Source organism: Polyodon spathula, chromosome 28, assembly GCF_017654505.1.
Source record: "Polyodon spathula isolate WHYD16114869_AA chromosome 28, ASM1765450v1, whole genome shotgun sequence".
Classification (NCBI taxonomy): domain Eukaryota; kingdom Metazoa; phylum Chordata; class Actinopteri; order Acipenseriformes; family Polyodontidae; genus Polyodon; species Polyodon spathula.
Window position 1 is genome coordinate 6,920,141 of NC_054561.1, and position 20,320 is coordinate 6,940,460.

General features: G+C 39.6%; 1 protein-coding gene across 3 annotated transcripts in view; it reads right to left on the minus strand.

Annotated features, from left to right (window-relative positions):
- Positions 1–11,321: 11,321 nt before the first annotated feature.
- The window catches only part of hrob (homologous recombination factor with OB-fold), a 13,187-nt gene continuing 4,188 nt past the window's right edge, over positions 11,322–20,320 (minus strand). For 2 of the 3 annotated variants that reach the window (XM_041231831.1, XM_041231829.1), the window contains 8 exons: positions 19,171–20,295; positions 17,066–17,149; positions 16,667–16,807; positions 16,166–16,274; positions 15,604–15,689; positions 13,960–14,082; positions 13,588–13,804; positions 11,322–11,727 (listed from right to left, as the gene is read on the minus strand). In XM_041231831.1, coding sequence (XP_041087765.1) covers positions 11,672–11,727; positions 13,588–13,804; positions 13,960–14,082; positions 15,604–15,689; positions 16,166–16,274; positions 16,667–16,807; positions 17,066–17,149; positions 19,171–20,295 — 1,941 coding nt within the window. In that variant the 3' untranslated portion in view covers positions 11,322–11,671. The remainder of the gene's footprint in view (positions 11,728–13,587; positions 13,805–13,959; positions 14,083–15,603; positions 15,690–16,165; positions 16,275–16,666; positions 16,808–17,065; positions 17,150–19,170; positions 20,296–20,320) is intronic. The other variant, XM_041231830.1, reaches the window with a different exon arrangement.

Here is a 20,320-nt window from a genome sequence, read left to right on the forward strand (position 1 = left end):
GTGTCTATATGAATGATTTCACAATGGCATTATGCTGTGTACCGAAATGTATTTAAGATTTAAATCTATTTGCATATCGAACGTGAGAGAAATTTTAGGGTTAGGGTTAGGTTTAGGGCTAGGTCATTGCTTCCAATAGTGTGAGAAGCGATGGGGAATATGGCTAATTTTCATTTCATTTCGTATTAAATCTGAAGATTCTGTGGTAAAAACAGTCACGATCCGTTGTGGTAGGGGCAAGAAAGAGTGCTCCCAGGAACGGAAATTGGGAGAGAAATTGCGCTACTGAGTCGATACTTTTCTAGTGAGACCAGGTTGAGCGCTACTGAGTCGATACTTTTCTAGTGAGACCAGGTTGAGGGTAGTGCATGGACATGGGTACAAAGCAGACAGAAACACAGGAAGCAGGGAGGACCTTTGACTGGGACATGTTCTTACTTACAAGATCAGTGCTGGAACCCCTGCTATTCAGTAACTACATGAATGACCTACTCAGAGGGATAGTTAGCAAGAGATGTAGAGACAACACAAAACTGGGGCTACACATATGCAGAGCCTCTTGAAATCCAAACAGATTTAGTGTCTACAGAACTGGACTGAAATGCTGCGCATCACATTTCATATTAACAAATATGAAGTGTTGCATGCAGGTCACAATAATGCTCGGTTCAAATACCAAATGGGTGTCACAGAGCTAGAACAGGCCCACCAAGAGAAAGACCTTGTACTAGAGCTGCAGCAAGCAGACTATTTCCAGGGCTAAAAGGTAGGAGTTATGAAATTACGTTGAGGGCTTATAGAGGTTTTTAAAATCTATAAAAGGAGTTGACAACACTTGAAGTGCAGCACAGAGACCAGGACCAGAGGACACAGTTGGATATTAACTAGAGACAGACCTGGGACAAAAGGTAGGAGATACTTTTATACAGAGAGTGGTGAGGGTATGGAATGGGATACCAGCCCACATTGCTGATGCAAAATGATTGGGATCCTTGAAAAATCAACTAGACAAAGATCTGGGATGGATCATTTACTAGGAGCCAGGCAAGCACTGATGGACCAACTAGCCTTGTGTATAGCTTTTGCAATGTTCTTTTGTTCTTAATAGCATGTTTATAGATTATATACAGCTGCTTATGACTAATCCCTAAGCTAAAGTGTTGCCAGCATATGAGCTTACTGTCAGGGGCATAAATAAGCAGAGGCAGAATTCCACAGAATCTCACAGAAACCCATAACACAGGCGAAAACTTATCACGCAAGGATGAAAACAACTGGAGCCACGCTGTCCTGTCTTCCATTTTCATGGTGTGTTATCTGCATATTATCTGCATATTATGAGCTTAATAATAGCATATGTTTGAGAGCTACACATGTAGAAATTAATTCAACTGCTTATTAACAAGCATATGTGGATATTGTTTGTATTTCAAATGCTGTGCATGTCTTGTGCTTTGAGATGAAGCCTTCTCGTGTATAAAGGATGGCTCAACCCAGTGTCTGGGGCTCAAGTGTACAGCCTACTGAGATTGGAGCTCGCTGCTCTGTTTGTATTCTATTGCTACAAAAAACTAGACCTTATTTTTACTACCTTTACACATTAGTGGAGTATGTTTTCTTACCATAAGGTACTCTGTGCTTTTTACTAGAGAAGTTCATTTGATTTGTATCAATTTTTTTAAATTTGATTTGTTTCCGTTAGTCTTCAGTTAACTTGATCATTAAACTATAATTGAACACTGAGTTCCTTTAAGCCAAGAGGCTTGTTTATATGGATACAGCTTTTACAGATTGCTGAGAATGTCACTGTAGGGTCTAGGGTGACCACTCGTCCCTATGGACTGCACAGTCCCGAAAAGCCTCTGGGACGGCATTTGTCCCAAATTCATAAACACAGTGTAATCTTACAGTTTCGCATCACAGTCAAACCATAGCATATCTGTTTATAGCGCATTATAGTACTGCCCTTGCCATTTTATTTTGCAATGCCTTACACTCGCTCGCTCACCATTTAAAACAATACAAAAATATATCTGTATATGTCAAGGCGCGCCTGCGAAACCTTTCACATGGTATGCACAACTGAACCACACCGACATTTCATCTCATAATGACTCTGCATAAACATGCTGTAAAATGTTTCAGTCAGGGTACTGCATTTCTGTTCTTTCCTGAGTTTCCCTTTTTAAAAATGAATAAACACAGCGCGTGTCATCAGGACAGAACAACAATTACAGTGACAGCCAAATAGTCCACAACAATAAAAGCTACAAATAAACCTGTTTGAAATACAGACTTAAAGGAAAAAGTAGCTGACAAATATTTTATGCTGGTTGCATTTCTAATAATTATATTCTCACAATCACTACAACTAATCATTACACCTTTCCCCAACCACCACCCCCAGCTCTTCTGGGAAACAGTAAAAAAAAATGTAAATATACCCCAGCATAAGTAATGGCAGGTGTCCCGTTTTTGAATTTTGAAAAGGTGTCCCCCTATTAGGGCCTGCTTCACATTCTTGGGTCTCCCTGGTCTGCTGTTTATATGCCACAAGCCAGACAAATGTGGAATAGTCACTGCACTCAATTTGTCAACAGTGCATGAGTGCAAATGGAGAGCAAAACCAGGTTCAAGTATGTTTTGATAAATAGGTTAATTTAAGATGACTATACCACATTACAGTCACACTGCAAGAAAACTCAATTATTTTTGTATTTCTCTGTGTGAAGGAGCACACAAAACAGCAACATTTTTAATCAAGTAGTCAATGACCTAATCCTCTGGAAGAAGCACAGCACGGGATGGGCAGTTGTCAGGAGATGACTCTGTTAGGTTTCTCGAATGCACCTCCAAGTGGCTCCTGATTTATACAGTCTCTACAGCCCTTTGAGTGCAGGACTTAAATGGGAGACCAGGGGGTCTGTGAAGTGGTGTTGGTTCCTCCAAGCAAGGTATCAGTGTACATTTAAGCATTCAAGTAGATGTTAAATCTTACCTAATATATAGTGCCAATATTTTGTACTACTTAGGTTTTCCTATATGAAAGGGGCACACATTATGGGTAATTTGATAATTTATTTGAAGCTGTAGAGAAGAATATTTATTAAATGCTCTTTGCAGATACTTCAATGGAAAGTGCAGCATTGAAAACTGTAAAAGACACATTCACCAGTTTTGAAAATGTGAAATATTTATTTTGTTAGCTATATCAGACCACACAAATGACCCGCAAACTGATATGAAAACCCGCACACCCATGGCAGTCATTGAGGTCAGATTAATCATTGTGCTACATGATCTCAAGGAGGGGATACCCCAAACCTACAACCCCACCACCACCACCACCTCCACCCCTCATCCGCAGCAAAGAGACCAGCATTCCAGTTGATGAAACGTGGGGACGATGCATATGTACTTTAATTAATTCCTCACGATCTTCCTAATAGACGCAAGGCAATTTTTTATGGAACAAGGAAAACCTTTAGAAAAACAAAATTCCCAGCCCTAATTCCCAGCGCTTCATAGAAGTGTTTAATCTGACAATCAAGCTGCTTCTGAATCACCGCCGGAAGCAGCTGTTCCAGATTCCAGTAAACAAAGGTTTCAGTTGTTGCCTTAGAGAGGTTCAGAGATAATGAGGTTAGACCCTCATCTGGAGGGTAGTGCAGAGCCATAGAGCGCAAGTTGCCATAGGAACAACAAATTAACTCACAGACACAATTGTAAATGGAGGCAGTGGATCAAAATCCGAAACTCTTTAATGAGGGGAGTTATTTATTTGAAGATATTTCTGTAGGCCTGCATCATGCTGGAGTAAGGGAAGCAGGGGGATAAAGTTCTTTGAGCAAGCATAGATAATTATAAAATGAAAGTACAGACACAGGCCTGGGAAAGTACAGGTTTCATTCAGCAGCTGGAAGCTGAGCTGTGTTGATGGTTCAGAAGCAAAGCCTTTCTAACACTGGGTTTATCGGGGGATGTAGTGCAGGGAGTCACATACCGTAGCATATACCAACTTGGAGTCCCTGTAGATGAGGGGCAGTATATTTCCACTGTCATTAATACACTGAAAAGGCAAGATTCCTGATTTGATACACCTACCATTTTCAGTTTGTTGTGTTCAATGCTATGTTTTGTGGTATAACCTTAAGGCAACAAAGCCATGCACCAATAAGCCACGACCTTATATGGCCTTAACGCAGATCAGCAGCTTCAGTTTGACAGTGCTAAATTGAAAGAGACAAGGCAATGCTCCCCACCTCCTACCACGTGTGCGCTTGTGGCTGTGTGTTGGCGAGGGTTAAGTGGCAGACACGGGCACAAGTGAGACAAACCATATATGACATGGGTGATAGGACATGTTCTGGTAGACTGGAATACCAAGAAGTCATGGAAAAGAGGATGTAATGCTCTACCAAAGAAGACAATTATTCAATGCGTTACTAAATTACATGCAGTATCAGATTTCCCCCCTTTCAGGTAGTTTTCAAACTGTTAGTATTGCACCATTGTGTGAAGTAACCACAGCATATGCTATGTCAGTGACGATGTAACGAATTAGATAAATATCATACATAATAGTCTGCAATCAGCTTTCCTATTTATAACACAATTATCTGATGCATGGAAATGGTATGCATTGTAATTTGGAAGAATTTAACTACCTAAGATGACACCACATTTTAGAGAGGTTAAGCGCAGATTGTATTGCTTGTTTAAAATTATTATTGTTCTGTTATTGTGTGGTGTTTGTTAGTGTCGGCATCCATAACTATTAAACGCTCAATACTTCTGAATTATGAAATGATAAAAGAAACTCAAATTCAATGAAAAATGTTGCGACTCAGTGAAGACACTGAAAAAGACATCTGGATTTCTCGTTGAAATTTTCCTTTTTTAGTGTTTGTTGGTGTAAAGTCTTTACATGAATAAATGAATGTGCCACAAGAGGGGAGCATACCAGAAAACAGCATCTAGATATCTTAGAGTAGCTTCAGAGATTATGCCCAAACTAAGAGAATGTTGGAACAGGGTGTGCTCACTCGCATGTAAGAAAGATGCTCAGTGAATTCCTAAAACATTCTGACTGAATCCCACAGAAATAACAGCTGAATATCTTATACAATTCCTCTGATTTCTGAAGTCCTTCCTTCTGAATTCAGCCATGTTAATTCATGTAAGAGGATATTAATTAGTGAAGAATAAACAGTGAATGTATTATTATTAATACGGAGGAGGGGTTTTGTTCATTTATTGAAAGAAGGTGTACTTTGTCCTCCAGGGGGCGGTAGCAGTTTTCTACACTCAGTCTGAAGCCTCCACCTGTTCCCTCCCCTGGTAGCAGAGCTAGTAAAATGGGGTATTAGTTCATTTGTTACAACCTATTCATTTAAATTGTCCTGTGGGTAATGTACCATCATATTACACCCAGCTTTTCCTAAATGGTTTCATTGTTTATCTAGGCTAATTCTCAATTAAAATAACTAATGTATATTAAAGTAAAATGCTCTCACAATACTCTAATTAATAGAGTGTTTTTATTATCTCCCTTCGGTCCGTGCATGCATAATTGTACTGTGTTGAGTTTCCTATTTGTGTATCTCTTTTATAATGCATAGATGTTATTCAAAGTGTTGCCAACTTTTCACGCTCTATAGAGTTCACACAAACTGTTTATAAAGTCTACACGACACACTACATCAAGAGAGAAAGACAAAGACTGTACACCAAGGTGCTGGCCCTGTCTCATGAGTTAAAAAACAGACGGGCATTTAAAAATAAAATTCTATTGATATGGATCACAGATATCCCAAAGAAAACTAGAGCTGTTTAAAAGAAAATGAGTAATTTTGAAAATCAATGTAGGCACCTGGGATCTGCTGTTCTTTTAGCGAGTGACATTTCAGCTGGATATGTGTGAAGCATTTCAATTGCTGGCAAAACTATTTCAGATCTAGAATCACGCAGGCTGAAGAGCTGTCGTCATCCTTGTCACTGAAAGGTTAAGAAAAGAAATGATCACACATCAATCTGCAGACTTCACAAAGCCCAGCCGTGGGTATGCTTGAGGGTTACAAATGCCCTTTCAAACCCTGCATGCCAGCATTGGAAAACTGACCTGCAGGTGTTAACACAAATTGGGGAATTTTTTGTTTTGAAAAAGAATGATAACTCTCTTTTAAAGGGGAGACATCTGATGAAGTAATTCCAGAAATCTTCTCTGGTATGCATTTCCTTTACCTCTAGTCTTACACTGTGTTCATGAAACATTCCCTTTCTCTAAAATATTTTAGTTTCTTCAGTTAATCAATAAAACCAAAATTACAATAAATCTATTTGCTCAACAAGAATTAAAAATGAAAAGCAAAATACACTTTTGAAAAAATAAATAAAATAGTGTAACAGTCCGGGGGTGTGCTCCTCTACAATGGGATGTAGTTGTGCGTTAAAATGTGTTTGCAATGTTCTACACTGTGTCTATTACAATGTGTTTGCAGTGTTCTTTTGCCAAGTCAATCCAGGTGAAAAGTCCAGGATGTGTAAGACAGTTTAAAAGCAGTATAATAAAACAGATTTTTTTTTTTTTAATCTAGTGTAGTTCAGATATTTTTATAATGATAATATATGTTTGCTAAAGCATGTGTTTCTTCCAAGACAGCACATCTTTACATATTTTGTTAGCTACAATTGCTTTAACTAGATACACATGCGTTGATTTCAAGCACTAAGACCAGGAGCAGGGGTAAGCCTTTAACTGCAAAGACAGCCCTTTTTGTTAAACGAAACAAACTTTCATCAATTTGTTTTTCGCTTTGTTTTAATGATTTCAATACAAAGTTGGGGAAACATAGCTTACACCAGCATCAATCGATCTTGTAGGGAATCAGAGCCTGAAATGATTAAAGGACTCATACATTCATCAGCAACAAAGGCAGAGCTGCAGTGTTTTAATGACTGTGGAAGCAAATGCACTTTTATTTTTCTATCTTTTGGGACACAGAAATCCCATTGATGGGACTCAGTTACAAAGTCACATCTGCAGTGCAACCCAACACAATCACATTTTAAATGACTCCAATATATTATTTAAGCATGTTTCGTGTTCTACGCTGTGTTCAGTTCCAAAGGTCGAAATTATTTCAGATTTCCTTTCCATCTGTTTTATTTATTTTTTTATTGGGATTTTGTCATTCAGGGGTTGGAAAATGAATTCAGGAGAGCGTTTTGCTTTGTTGTAGTAGTTTGATAAATGTAGGTTGAATCAAGTTATTGTGCAAGCTGCAGAAACCAAATTACTTTTAAATGTAAAACGAATAAACAGAGTTTTAATTAAAAAAAGACTCAAAGGGGGTCAGTTCCTGAAGTTTTCCCTGGTGAAGGCACAATCACATGGAGTGTCATTCAGTCAAAGGAGTGTAGGTTTCACATCGTGGCTGTGCCATTCTTTTTTGGAGATTCCACATGGAGTGTTGCATAAGCTCTGGTGCTTCTGCGGAACAAGGAACCAAAATTGTCAGGGGCTGAGCTACCTCACCACCCTACAAAGGCTTCTACTGGCCAGGTGCCAACCAGTATCAAGCTCAGAATGTAAAGAGGCTAATGGCTTGGGGATAGGAGTTCACCCACAGGCCTTCAGTACAATTCTTGTTTTTGTGATTTATAATAAGTTAATATGTTGTGTCTTATTTTAACAAAAATCATTTTACACAGTTTGAGCATCCTCTCGGCCAAACTGCTTGAGGACAAAAGTTTAGTCAAAGGTAATTAGTAGGGGTGGGCGATGATATGAAAATTATATAACGATATTGTGCACTTATTTCAATATCGATTTAAAAGTATGTCTATGTGAGCATATGTAAAAAAAAAAAAAAAAAAAAAACCATGAAATTGTGATGTGGAAATTATTATCGATATCGAACGATATTGATATCATATCAAAATATCAATATTGGTGTCCCACCCCCAGTAGTTAGAGACACCTTAAAGGGGAGCTGAACTTTAGGGTTGTAGAAGAAGAGTAAAACTAAATGAAGGTGAGGGTGAGACTCTCAGACAGTGATTGACAGGGATAATGTGATAATCATTCCCTTAATGGAATTTCAGCCTCAGCTTGTAAAAAAAGCTGTTGACAGAATGATTTCCACATTGAAGTAAAATAAGACCCTTTACACACAACAAATTCATCATCATCTTCAGCCTTTTTTAATTCACTGCTGGATGAAGTCCTCCCCACGATTCTTCCACAAAAGCCTGTCTGCTGCGACCCTCATCCATGTTGCTCCAGCGTGTTTCCTAATTTCATCTTGCCATCTTCCTGGAGCTTCTTGATTGCTTTATATCTCTTGGGATCCAGTCTAGCATCTCCTTGGTCCAGCGATAGTCTGTTCTTCTTGCTCCATGTCTGGCCCACTACCATTTCAGTTTTTTTGCTCTTATAATAACATTGCATTCTTTTATTTGCACTCTTACCCATTCTTTCATTTTCCTGTCTGTTCTTGTTATTCCCAGCAAGCATCTTTCCATATTCCGTTGAGTAGTTTGTAATTTTTGAGCAATTTTTTGTTGAGTTAGCTCTGGCAGCACGCATTGGTGGAAGACTTTCCTCTTGAGGCATGAGGGTAGTTTCCCTTCCAGAACCATGCTTAATCTTCCAAAGGCACTCCAGCCCATTTTTGCTTTTCTGTTGATTTCGCACATTTGGTTCTCCGTTGCCGAAACTAATTGTCCTCAATATACGTAGTTATTAACTTCTTCAAGCTTGATCCCACTGACTTCAATTGCCTGTGGAGTGGTATATTTATTGAACATGACTTGAGTCTTCTTCAGGTTCATTTTCAAACCCACTTTGATGCTAGCCTTGTGTAATTCTTCTGGGCATGTTGTAAATATGAGGATGTCATCAGTAAATCGTAGGCGATTCAAGTAGCTCCATTGATTTTCATCCCCTTATTTTCTTAATCCAGTGTTTTGAAAATGTCTTCTAGGGTGGCCATGAAGAGCTTTGGGGAAATTATGTCTCCTTGACAAACACTTTTTTTAATCTTGATTTTGTTGCTGTTTTTATGCAGTCTTGCTGTGGCTATCACATTCTTGTATATGGTGCTGATCAAGTCTCTGCACATTTTCTCAATTCCTTGTTTTTTCACAGAGATTTATACAGATCTTGTGTAAACAGAGTCAAAGGCTTTTTCATACTTGATGAATCCCAAGTGGTAGTTCGTACTCGTTGCTGGTTTGAATCACCTGCTGTACAACTTGAAGATGCTCCATTGTGCTAAATCCACTCATGAATCCTGCTTGCTCATTTGATTGTGCCGAGTCAATTTATCTGTTAGTGAGTATCTTGGTAAAAATGTTGTAGATTATAGATTATAGTAAGCTAATAGGTGTGTAGTTCTTGATGTCTTCTTTTTGTCCTTTCTCATGTAAAATATCACTGATGCGTTGCTCCAATCATTTTTTTTTTTTTTTTTGTTTAATACAATCTGTAAAAATACACAACGGTATTTTTCTCAGTTTTTCACCTCCTTCTTTCATGATGTCAATCGTTATTCTGTCTTCACCGGGTGCCTTTCCTGTCTTCATATGTTTGACAGCATGTTTCACTTCTTCCGGTAGAACGCCTGGAACTTCTTCCTTCTTCCATCTCGTCTTCATCATCTGCTACGTTGCTCTTTTCATCTTGATTTTTTCTGTGAAAGTCTTCTACTCTCTTCAAAATCAATTCATGGTTGTTGATGACAGTCCCATCCTCTTGTTTGATTGCTGAAAGCTGTTTTTTCCCCAATGATCAGTCTTTGTTTTGCTTTCTTTATGCTTTGGTTGTTTGCAATAGTTTTCTCCACCAGCCTACAGTTGAACGACCGTATATCCTTAATAATGTGTTTTATTTCTGTCTTGCAGAGCTCAATGTCTTCAATCTTTGACTTCAGAGCTGCTTTTTGCTGTTTCTGCAGTTACTTCCTCATAGATTTTGTTTACCTCGATTGCTTCATCTTTTTGGAGATCTTGAAGAACGCTGAATCTATTCTTCAGTTCCAGATGAAACACCAGGCTTTGCTTCTGCAGTATTTCTACATTTATTGTGTTGGATTTTGTCATCACATAGTTTCGCGCTCTCCAGTGCTGTGTTTAGGTGTATTTTGCATCTTACAAGTCTGTGGTCACTTCCTGTGTTAAAATTGTTTAGTACTGAGATATCTTGCATGGTGTGCTTCTTGTTGGTGAGTATGCAGTCAATGGCATTCTTCACTTCGTTGAGTCCTCTCCATGTCCATTTCCTGATGGGTATTTTCTGGAAGAAGGTGTTCATGATCAATAAGGCCCCATTCACACCTGGCTGATATTCCGTTTCCCGGTATGTTTGAGTTTGGAACGTTTGCCCTTAAGTGTGAAAGCTCCAAATGTTCCCGGGAACGATTAAAACGAACCACCCTGCGACCACATGAAAAAGATGGTCTCTCTTTTTTTAGGCCACTGCAAAACATCTTGACATACACCTTGGTGAATGCACTGGCCCCACTATCATTCCCCTTGTAGTCAGAGATCTTTCTGCTTTCCCAGCTTGTCGCTGAATAACTGCACACAACTATCACACGGTTTATGCAAGTACAGCACAGGATAATGTAGTCCAGGGGATTTTACTTGCATTCTCTAATCTCATATAAGCTCCTCAATCATGAAGAGAAGACAGACGTCATAGTCTGGGGGTTTGCATGTGATGTTGAGATCATCATGCTCATTTTCCTTGTGGCCTAAGATGGACTCAAACACAGGCGGTTAATGCATGATGCCACTACAGCTCTTAGTCATTATAGAACTTTCCTTTACCCCAATTCTTTTGGCCAATGCAGTCATGTTATGCATAGTTACCACAACAGCTCCCCCTGCTGTTTGAATGCAGTACCAAACTAATAATTATAAATTAAACTGAAATCCAAGCCTGAGCTTGCACATAGCAGGGAATCCAAAAGTAATATAGGAAAGTTGCTGAGACTATATTTGAGTAACACCCATTTAAATGAATCACAGCATATCTTGCATCTCAGCTTAGTAGGCTGCATTCATGAAGTATTAAATATTAGGTTTTGTTATTGTATACATAAACATATTAATTTTTAAAAAAAGCTGAACTTGACCAAAGTGTGTTCCTTGGTTCATTTCATGTAAGGATTTAATTCACTGTATATTGCAGAATTTTACAGGACTTGACACGCCTCTTGATTGCATTCTTCAAACTGGTAAGGACGTTCTTCTCACAGCACATTCCACAGTTCAATTGACTTTAACAAAGACCTGATGGGCTTTAAAATAACTCAGATCAAAATCAAGCAGTATACGGGCACAGATTTTATTGTGGTCTCAAAAATAAATTCCAGACATTTAAATGTAAAACATGTCTGAAAAAGCAAATGTATTATATGGTACAGTATCTGAAAAGATTTTCCAGCATCTGGGCAATTTGAAATAAGTGTTTAGTAGTTACATTCTAAATGTTTATTTGAAAAATACAGTAAGCTACCTTTTTATATAACACACAGCAATATGTCTCACAAAAAATATATCTTAATTTGACTGATACACTTTGTAACTATTTACAAAAATTATATATTCCAGTGTTTATGCATTTTTTCCCCCAAAATTACCAGTGAGGAGCAAGGCAGCGGAATTAGAAAGCAGAGAAGGACTCTTCAGGGAGCTCTCCCAGCAGGTTATCTAGGTCGTCTGCAAAAGAGAAGACCAGGGTCACAGCTTCCAATGGGTTTGCAGTGAACTCTACAGCTGCAAAGCATTACAACTAGGGCTCTACTTCCCTCCCCTCCCCTCCCCTCACCCCCCCCAGTAAAAATTGCTTATTTAAAAAAGGCATTTCAGTATAAAATGAGGTATTTCAATTTGACAATTAAATATAACATTTATTAAAGCAGAAAAAAATGGCGTTGTCACCTTCAAAACGTATAATTCTCTAGAGGTTACAAATGTTCTTAAATATTTAAATGCTTACCTGAAACAATACATGCTAAACTGAAGAATATTTTTATGGCCACCTTTTAAATACCTTCTATTTTCAGCATCAGTAAATTAAACAAAATAAAAAACAGCGCAAGCTCTAGCAAAAACATATTTCCAATCATTGATGCAGGAGGTGTCTTAAAATAGACATTTTAAAGAAATCGTGCAGCTCTATGCAGTGTGTGTTCAATCATTTACAGGAAGCAAACTAAACCGGCTGCCAGGTTCCTAAATGCAGTGTAACAGGTAGAGCATCACTAAGGCAAACGTTTGCTGTAATTATTGTTAACCACTTCAGCACCATGTCGTACACACATACGGCAAATGAAAACCCACTTACAGTACAAATGCCATACCTGCGTACGTCAAGGTTTCTCAGTCTAGTGTTTCAGGTTTTATTCTAAGGCAGTGCTAGTACTGTAGAATGTGCAACAAAAGTCAGAGGAGGGTCAGGTGACATTGTGTGTCATGTAATTATTCCAATCTACCTTTGGATGTTTAGAAGACAGATCTATTGCAGGAAGCCACTGAACTTTTACAAGTATACATATAGTGTTTTAAATTATTTTTTATTAGTTTTACTTTTACTTATTTTTAGCGAAAGCTAAATATGGCAACATACGTGGTCTTTCTACAAGGAGCAATAGGAGTGAAGTTGGTTCGGAGGATTGATACCAGAGACGATAAAGAGGACGTGGAGCCAAGAACAGTACAAACAAAAGAGCATGCAGCTACTGTACAGGGTAGCCAGCTGCAAACAGGAAGCTGTCTGGTTTGAAATGGCAGTGCTGTGGTGAAATACTGTCAAAACACAGCACTGGGTACAAGGCAATGAAGCAGGCGCCTGCAGCAGCCAGATCCATCACAATGTCAGCGCAAAGCATCTGTGCACAGGCATTTGTGACTATCCCTCCAACACAAGGGAAGAAGAGACCGCAAAAAAAGCTGCAGGGCCTGCTACGAAAATGAAAACAAAACACAAGAAAAATGTGCAGTGGTTGCGAAGGCAAGCCCGGGTTCTGTTGTATTGAACATTTCAATGAATGGCACAGAGCAGGTCGATAATGGCACACGTTCTGATGTTTGATTTTTATTTGATAATTACTGTTTATATTGTTATTAGCGTTACTTTTTTTTTTTTTTTTTGAACAATGAAAACATGTTTCTCTCTCTATAATGAACATGGGTATGCAGTACATAGGAGCATAAAGGGTTAATAAAAACCAGTTTAGGTCATGTATTTGTGTTTTATTCACCACATGTTAACATTTTATAGCAATTACAAGTTTGAAAACACTTATTTTCAAAATCTGGTACCTGGGATGGGGTTTCATTTTTAGTGGTTGAAGTGGTTAAGCGACAAATATATATATATATTTTCACTATTCTTTCAGAAACAGGAATCGTCACTGGTAACTACATATTACACGGTAGTGGATACATTTCACGGAAATCTGTGTTAACTGTGAAGAAAAAAATAAAAAAAACTCCTTAAATATCTGAAAGGCTGCAATTAGCACACACCACTAAACATGAGCCAGCATCCTTCTTGCCAGTCTGTGTAACACTGACCTGCTTCCCAATCTGCACTGTTCTCTAGATCTCCTGCTGGGCCTCGCAGGGCTGTGTCCCCCCTCCTTCTGGGTTCAAGACTGAGCTGTGAACCGAGCGGCTCTTTAGAAGGCTTGCTGGCATTGCTGTTCTCATCCCGTCGGCCACTCGGGTCCATTCTCCAGATGCTGCCCCCAGATCTGCACTTTGACTGCTCCAGGCCTGAGCAGGTCTTGTTCTGTCGGCCGAAAGACTTAGTAATAACAAGAGGACATGCACGCCTACATGCTTTCATACTTTTGTAGTCATTTAATATATAGTCAAGTTCCTAACCTAAAGGAAAGTATTCGTAAGAGACACCGGAGGACTAGCACTTATGTGACCGTCACTTACCAGTGCATTCTGGGGCAGCTGGCTGGAGGCCCACTCTGTCCCGTCAGGGGAGTAAATTCTGAGCAAGTTGTTCGGGGTCACGTTCAAGTAATGATTACGATGGGATGGGGAAAACACTCCAACCTGAAAGAACCAAGAGTTACTGTAGTTAAAATGATTAGCACAGGCAACTGGTAACATGAAATAACCTGCTTAAGGATATGGTTTATATTAACATAATAAGATATTAACATTACCTCACATTTACTACAGTGTACTAAAGTTATACTCTGTAAAACAAACTGCAAGGTTTTGTGCTTCAGTGGGCACTCAGAAAACCTCATGGCTAATTAAAGCAGACCTTAAATCAGACACCAACTGCTGGTTAAGTTTCCCTTACCAAACATTCTGAAAGTCTACAGACACAAACTCAAATATTATTTTGGTGATAATATTTTTATTGCATTTTTTAAATTATTAGAGATTGTATGGTAGGTTACTTATACTGTATATCGTCAATTGAAACAACAACAGCTCTTAATTGAATTTTGCCAACCTCTTTCCTATCCCGCATCCTGTTTCACATACAGAGGAACATTTATTTTCAAATGTTGACACGACATCATGATAAACAGGCAAGGAACTGTACTCTCCACAAGCCAGCCCCAGAGTCTTCATCTGCCAGGAAGTGGAGTCCAGTCAAGTGCATTGTGGACTGTGCATCTACAGCCAGTCTGCGCAGGATTGTTTAATAATGAATCTGAATGCCTTCAGCAAGTATGGGATTGCAAAGCAATACAAACATACACCGAGGCTAAAATGCTAGAGAGTTGCCAGCTGCTTAATGTGACACTATAGCTTAAGGATTTTCAAAACGTTTATTACTAGTAAAATTAACAGGGGTTTACATGTTTAAAAGGCTGCAGCCTTACTCCCTTCCACATTAACGATAAACGTCACAAACTGCTAATCTTGCCATTCCCACCAGAAATCACTATGAAGCAGTGATGTCTTATAATAGGCCAGAAGCAATGGAGTGACCTTTAGACAGAGCCAAGAAATTCATGGTGTAATCTGGAGTTCGGATGAGGCACCGGCATTAAAAGAAAAAAAAAAAGCAAATGTCACAGGCTTAGACTTACCGAGCAGAACGATCAGCCTCAAACAAAAAGTACATAATTTCCTGGGCAGACAATCCCAAAGAAGCCCAAGCCAATTTGGGGGATTCTTATTTTGTCTGTCTGGCACCAAGAGATAACTGTTCTCTTTCAAACTAACTGACATATGTTATTTAAATGCTGGCCTTGATGTCTGGGGAAGTGATCATGACCGGGCAGGATGTGTTTGGGTTTTTTTTTGCTTTGGGATCATTTATGATGAAAGACGCTATATAAAAGTGTACATTTTAATATTATTAAATTATTCAGCCATGCATGCTGGTTTGCTCTAATTTAAGAGTAGAATATCTTGGTAACCCTGAATATATGATCATCCCCTATTCAAATCTATGCAGGTTTTAATGAACAGGGTGCACCATAAATGCAGTGGAACTCCCATACTTATCAATGTACTATCATGGCAGAATCACTGGGTTCTGTTCATTTTGCCCAAGACATGAAGCACAGCATGAAGCAATCTTGAGAGTCAGGAACTTCGCGTCCTTACCTGCTTTAGAAGCAGCACGGCACCACTCTTCAGTTCAGGCTGCCTCTCCTCCAGTAGCTGCCTATGAACAGTCCCTTGAATCTCTCCTGCAAAAGGAAATACGTTTTCGGTGCTGTGCAGCTCAAGATTTATCTTAGTTGTGTTAAAAAAAGACATCGCATTGCTGTATTATGTTGAACAACCGACACACTGAAGGGGAACTCTGTCCATACAGAGGCACACAGCAATAGGGCAAAATACAGATTTTCACATATAGTAAAATACGTTCCGTAGCTATCCGACAGTTAGTTAACGGCCCAGAAAATCTGGAAATAAAAATAGCAAACAAATTTAATTTGCAAAGCTGGTATGTAGTGAACAGCAGTCAGTGTAGAGAAAGGCCAGGGGGAAGTTACCAAAAATGCCTCCGTATACACCTCCCCATGTCATTTGCACATTACATAGTAACGTGTCATGCAGTTCTCTTTAAATATTGACTAAACCCTGAAGTGTGATATTCAAACAGTATTTCAAATGCCACCCCTAAATCCCAACGGGGGTAAAATAAAGGCTTTTCTCTTACCCGTTGGGTCCCTGAACACAGCCCTGGCGTCGCTGTTTGTGCGTGTAAGTGATTTCACCACCACCGCCATGTTGGGCACCTTGTTTTTAGGGAGCTGTTTTAAAGCAGCCTGAGAAGAGAGAACCCAAACTACAATTCAGCTCATTGAAGGGAAGCAAATCAACTGCAAAACAAAGGGCTTGGCTATGGGACACACTGTTTAAAGCAGCCCTTTGACTTTCCTCCACAGCTATTGCAAACCAGAACCCTGCTACACTTGGGCATTTTGGGACACTACAAGATTGATTGAGGAGAACATTGTTTACGAAGTCAATGTTTTATTTCAACTTGATGCTAGAAACAAAGCACATACATTTTGCCTCCTGGCATATCCTGTTTTAATAATTTAGGACTTGAAACATTTTTTATGGAAAATACTTATCCAGGTGTTGTAACCTGTGCTATGTTGGAAAGTGTAAATTTCAGTTTTTTGGCAGCACATGAAACGTGCACTGGGTTTACCTTGCGGAGCACCATGATAATACTGTATGTTCGGAGAAAGCTGGAGGGATTCTTCTCATCCAGTCCTAGCTCAGTCTTCATTGCTGTCCAAGGACCTCGTTCAAACTCATCTTCCACCATCTGCTGAGAACTTGGGCTCTGCTACACACCAATGAAATCTAAAGTTTATTTTGACATTCATGCAGGATTCCTCAAAGTGCAGTATCAGATATCAGGTTTTAAAATGCATGGTTTCCTGTAGCATGTGTTTCTATTAAAACTGCACATTACAGACGCAATATTGGGACTGGAAGTGGACATCAGGTAAGAGTTACAGAATTTGTTTGTTGGCTACAACCGCTTTACATGCATGGACTCCTTAGAAATCCTCCTCCCACACTAGTTCGAGATCCCAGGTACCTGGGGCTGCAGCTTCGCTAGAGCTCCATGCGCTGGGGTCTGTGGAGCAGAGACCATGACTTCTTCCAGGTTTCTCCCAGTGAGCTGCAAACAGGAGATCAAACAATCAGCAATCATGTCCAGGGTTGTTGGTTTAATTTCCTAAATGTTTAAATAGTTAAACTTTAACATATTGGGCACGTTTGTAACCAATCAAAAAAAGTCACCATATAAAACCCTGCATCATTACTTTATGAATTGCTGCAGCAGATGTTTGTGTGTCAGATTGGATGTGTACAGAATATTACTGTAAAAAGAAAAGACTGAAAAAATATTGGTTAACACTAAAATAATAGCTGCAAATTCATAATTAATTCCAAATGAATACCACAGGAATAGCACCATTCACTCGCCCACCAGTGGACTGAGAGAAGAGTTCATTCATGAATGCATGCCTTATAGATGTAATCAAGAATGAACACGGGTAATTAAATCTACAAGAATTAATAGGGCTGAATTCAAAATGAATGACTTCAGAACTCAGAGGAAGTGCAAAAGACATTCAAGTGTTATTCCTGTGGGATTCAGCCAGAATTCATTATGAATTTGCTGCCATTATTTTAAAAGTGTTACCAAATACGAAATAAAAAATAATAATAATAATAATAATAATAATAATAATAATAATAATAATAAAAAAATCGACCTACACTGTACACTTACTAAGTAAACACCTTTATTGGACCTGCACAGTTTTGACAACAGTTAAAAATGTAGGCAAAATTGTAAGTGTTTAAATTGGATTAAGTTAAAACATTTAAACCCTTGGATAAAGTCTAAACATTGTAACGCTAAAACCATTAACATTGTTAAATCACAAATTAACTACAGGCTTTAATGTGGTGCAGCTTTTACCTAGGCAGGAAAAACAGAGCCCTTCATTAAATCTACTGTAGAAATTACAAAGCAGCTATATATGTTTTATGTCTGTAACGCACCAGTATTTTTGAATAAAGAAATATATGCATGTACAGTAAATGTAACTAATAGGCAATACCTAACTAGGACACTTTTTTGTATGCAGCCTACAATATACAGCGTATGAAGATGGTGGCTTTTGAGGCAGGACTGTAAACACTACATGCAATGTTAAATGACAAAGTAATGAAGACTATGTGATACCCCCAATGGGCACTACGGGTTTAATAAACAATCGTTCGAGTATATTTCATTTGTGGAGAAAAAAACAGAACCTCATTCCATCCAATCACTCTCTCTATGCGTGTATGTTGCAGAATGCGAGAGAAAAACAGTAGTCCCTCGCTAAAAATAAATCCTTGTTCTAAACCATTAAATATGTTCTCTGTAGACATTGCATTATGTAAAAATATAAACCGTACAGTAGCCTATATATTAGTACAGTAGTAAAATTAACACTAAATGAATCACGCTGCTGCATTGTACACATTACTGTAGAAAATAAAACTTTGGATCATGCAATTCAGCGACATGCGCGACACTTAACTGGATATTATTGGGGGCACACATTGTGTCTGGCGTAACGGTATGTGTACTAGCAAGGGACTACTGTAATACTTTTTCTATCCTTTCTGAATCCCACCCTGCACACTATCTTAATTCCTGCTAATTCCAGTAGCGCTCAGAGCATAAGACTCCCATTGCAGAGCACCTGCAGGAATATTTTAATGGACAAATAATGAGTAAATAAATGAAGGACAGCTAGACTGTAGATGTAAAATTGAGAAAGCCAATTTGGGTCAATCTCCACACTCCAAGGAAAGGGGCTACAGATGAGAACTCACTTCCTCTCTACATGCCTGAACTCCTCCAGGACAGAAACATGCTGAAGAATCAACAATCACAACTCAAGATAATGTAAGCAGTAGTGCAGTGCCATGGGTTTATGTTAAATACCAGTTCATGACCACAATATTTTTTATTTGTGTGATTTATAATAAGTTAATACTTTGTGTGTAGTGTCTCTTACTATAACAGAAAATATTTTGCATAGATTGATCAGTTTTGCTTTGCCCACACTGAATTTCATTATTAGCATTTCCACTGGGAATCTGGAAAGCCTGAAGGATGTAAGCACTTTTCCTCACCTGCTTGGGCAGAATCCCCGCTGGCCCTGGGAAGCGCCTGGTCTTGGCCCGGGGGGTGCCCCAGGCAGCAGACTGGGGGGTCTTGTTAGCTGCCGAGACCAGCTGCACTAAGTGGTTTGTGTAGACTGGGGTCTGCAGGGAGCTGGGAGTGGCTGCAGGGGAACAGGGCATCCTCGGGGCCGATACTGGAGTGGTGGGCTGGATGGTAGGGGGTTCCTTGGGGGACCAGGCTGGTCTGCTAGAACCTGCACTGCTGGGGTAGATGTAATTTTGAGCTGGGGTCGGTGGTCTTGCAAGCCGGGGGTTATTAGGCGTTCTATTGGGTGTGTAGCTAAAACTCGGACTCCTTAAGCAGGCTGCTACTGGTCTTAGTGCCTGTCTTCTGGGTGATGAAGGAGCTGGACAAACAGTTAACGGAGTTGCTTGAGGAATGTTTGTTTGCATACTGCCGGAGACAGGAATCTCTCCCATTTTGCGTAAGCAATTGGTTTGATTGTCTGAGCTTTCAGGAACTGTGTATTCTGAAGTGGAAGTCTGAAGAAACCTGGACCTCCCATCCTGATGACGGCCCGGATCGGAATCACGCGGCCGTTTCGCTGCGGACTCGTGAAAAGCAGAATCCACTCTGGGGCGCATCTGTGGAGTTCTAGTTGATGACACAGTGAAGCCGTGTATTTCAGGGCGCTTGTTCTCTCGCACTGCCTGTTCAGAAACTGACCCACTCCCCACAGCAATGGGTTCTTTGTAAGCTGGCAGAGAGAGATCTAGGTTGTCAAAGTCATCTGCATCCACACCCTGAGGGTTGCCAGTGATAAATGAGTTTGCCTTGCTCACAAATCTGAACTTAGACGCACCGTTCTGTTGCTGTGCAGTGACACTAGAAAGCTGTATTTCTGAGTCTGGGGTGCCATGTTTACTGGTCTGTAGGACCGGACTGTTTGGCGATAGGGATGGTGATGTTTCTGGAAGATGCTGAAGGTGCCTTGGTTTCACACTGGGGGTTTGCAGGCTGGCTGTTGTTGGAGCTCTGAGACCTGCACCAACGTGATGTATTGTCACAGAGGCGGGCGCTACAGGGGAAGTGCCTATTTTGGTTTCCAAATCCACCACTGCCGATAGAAAATCCTACAGATACAAATACGGAACAGGT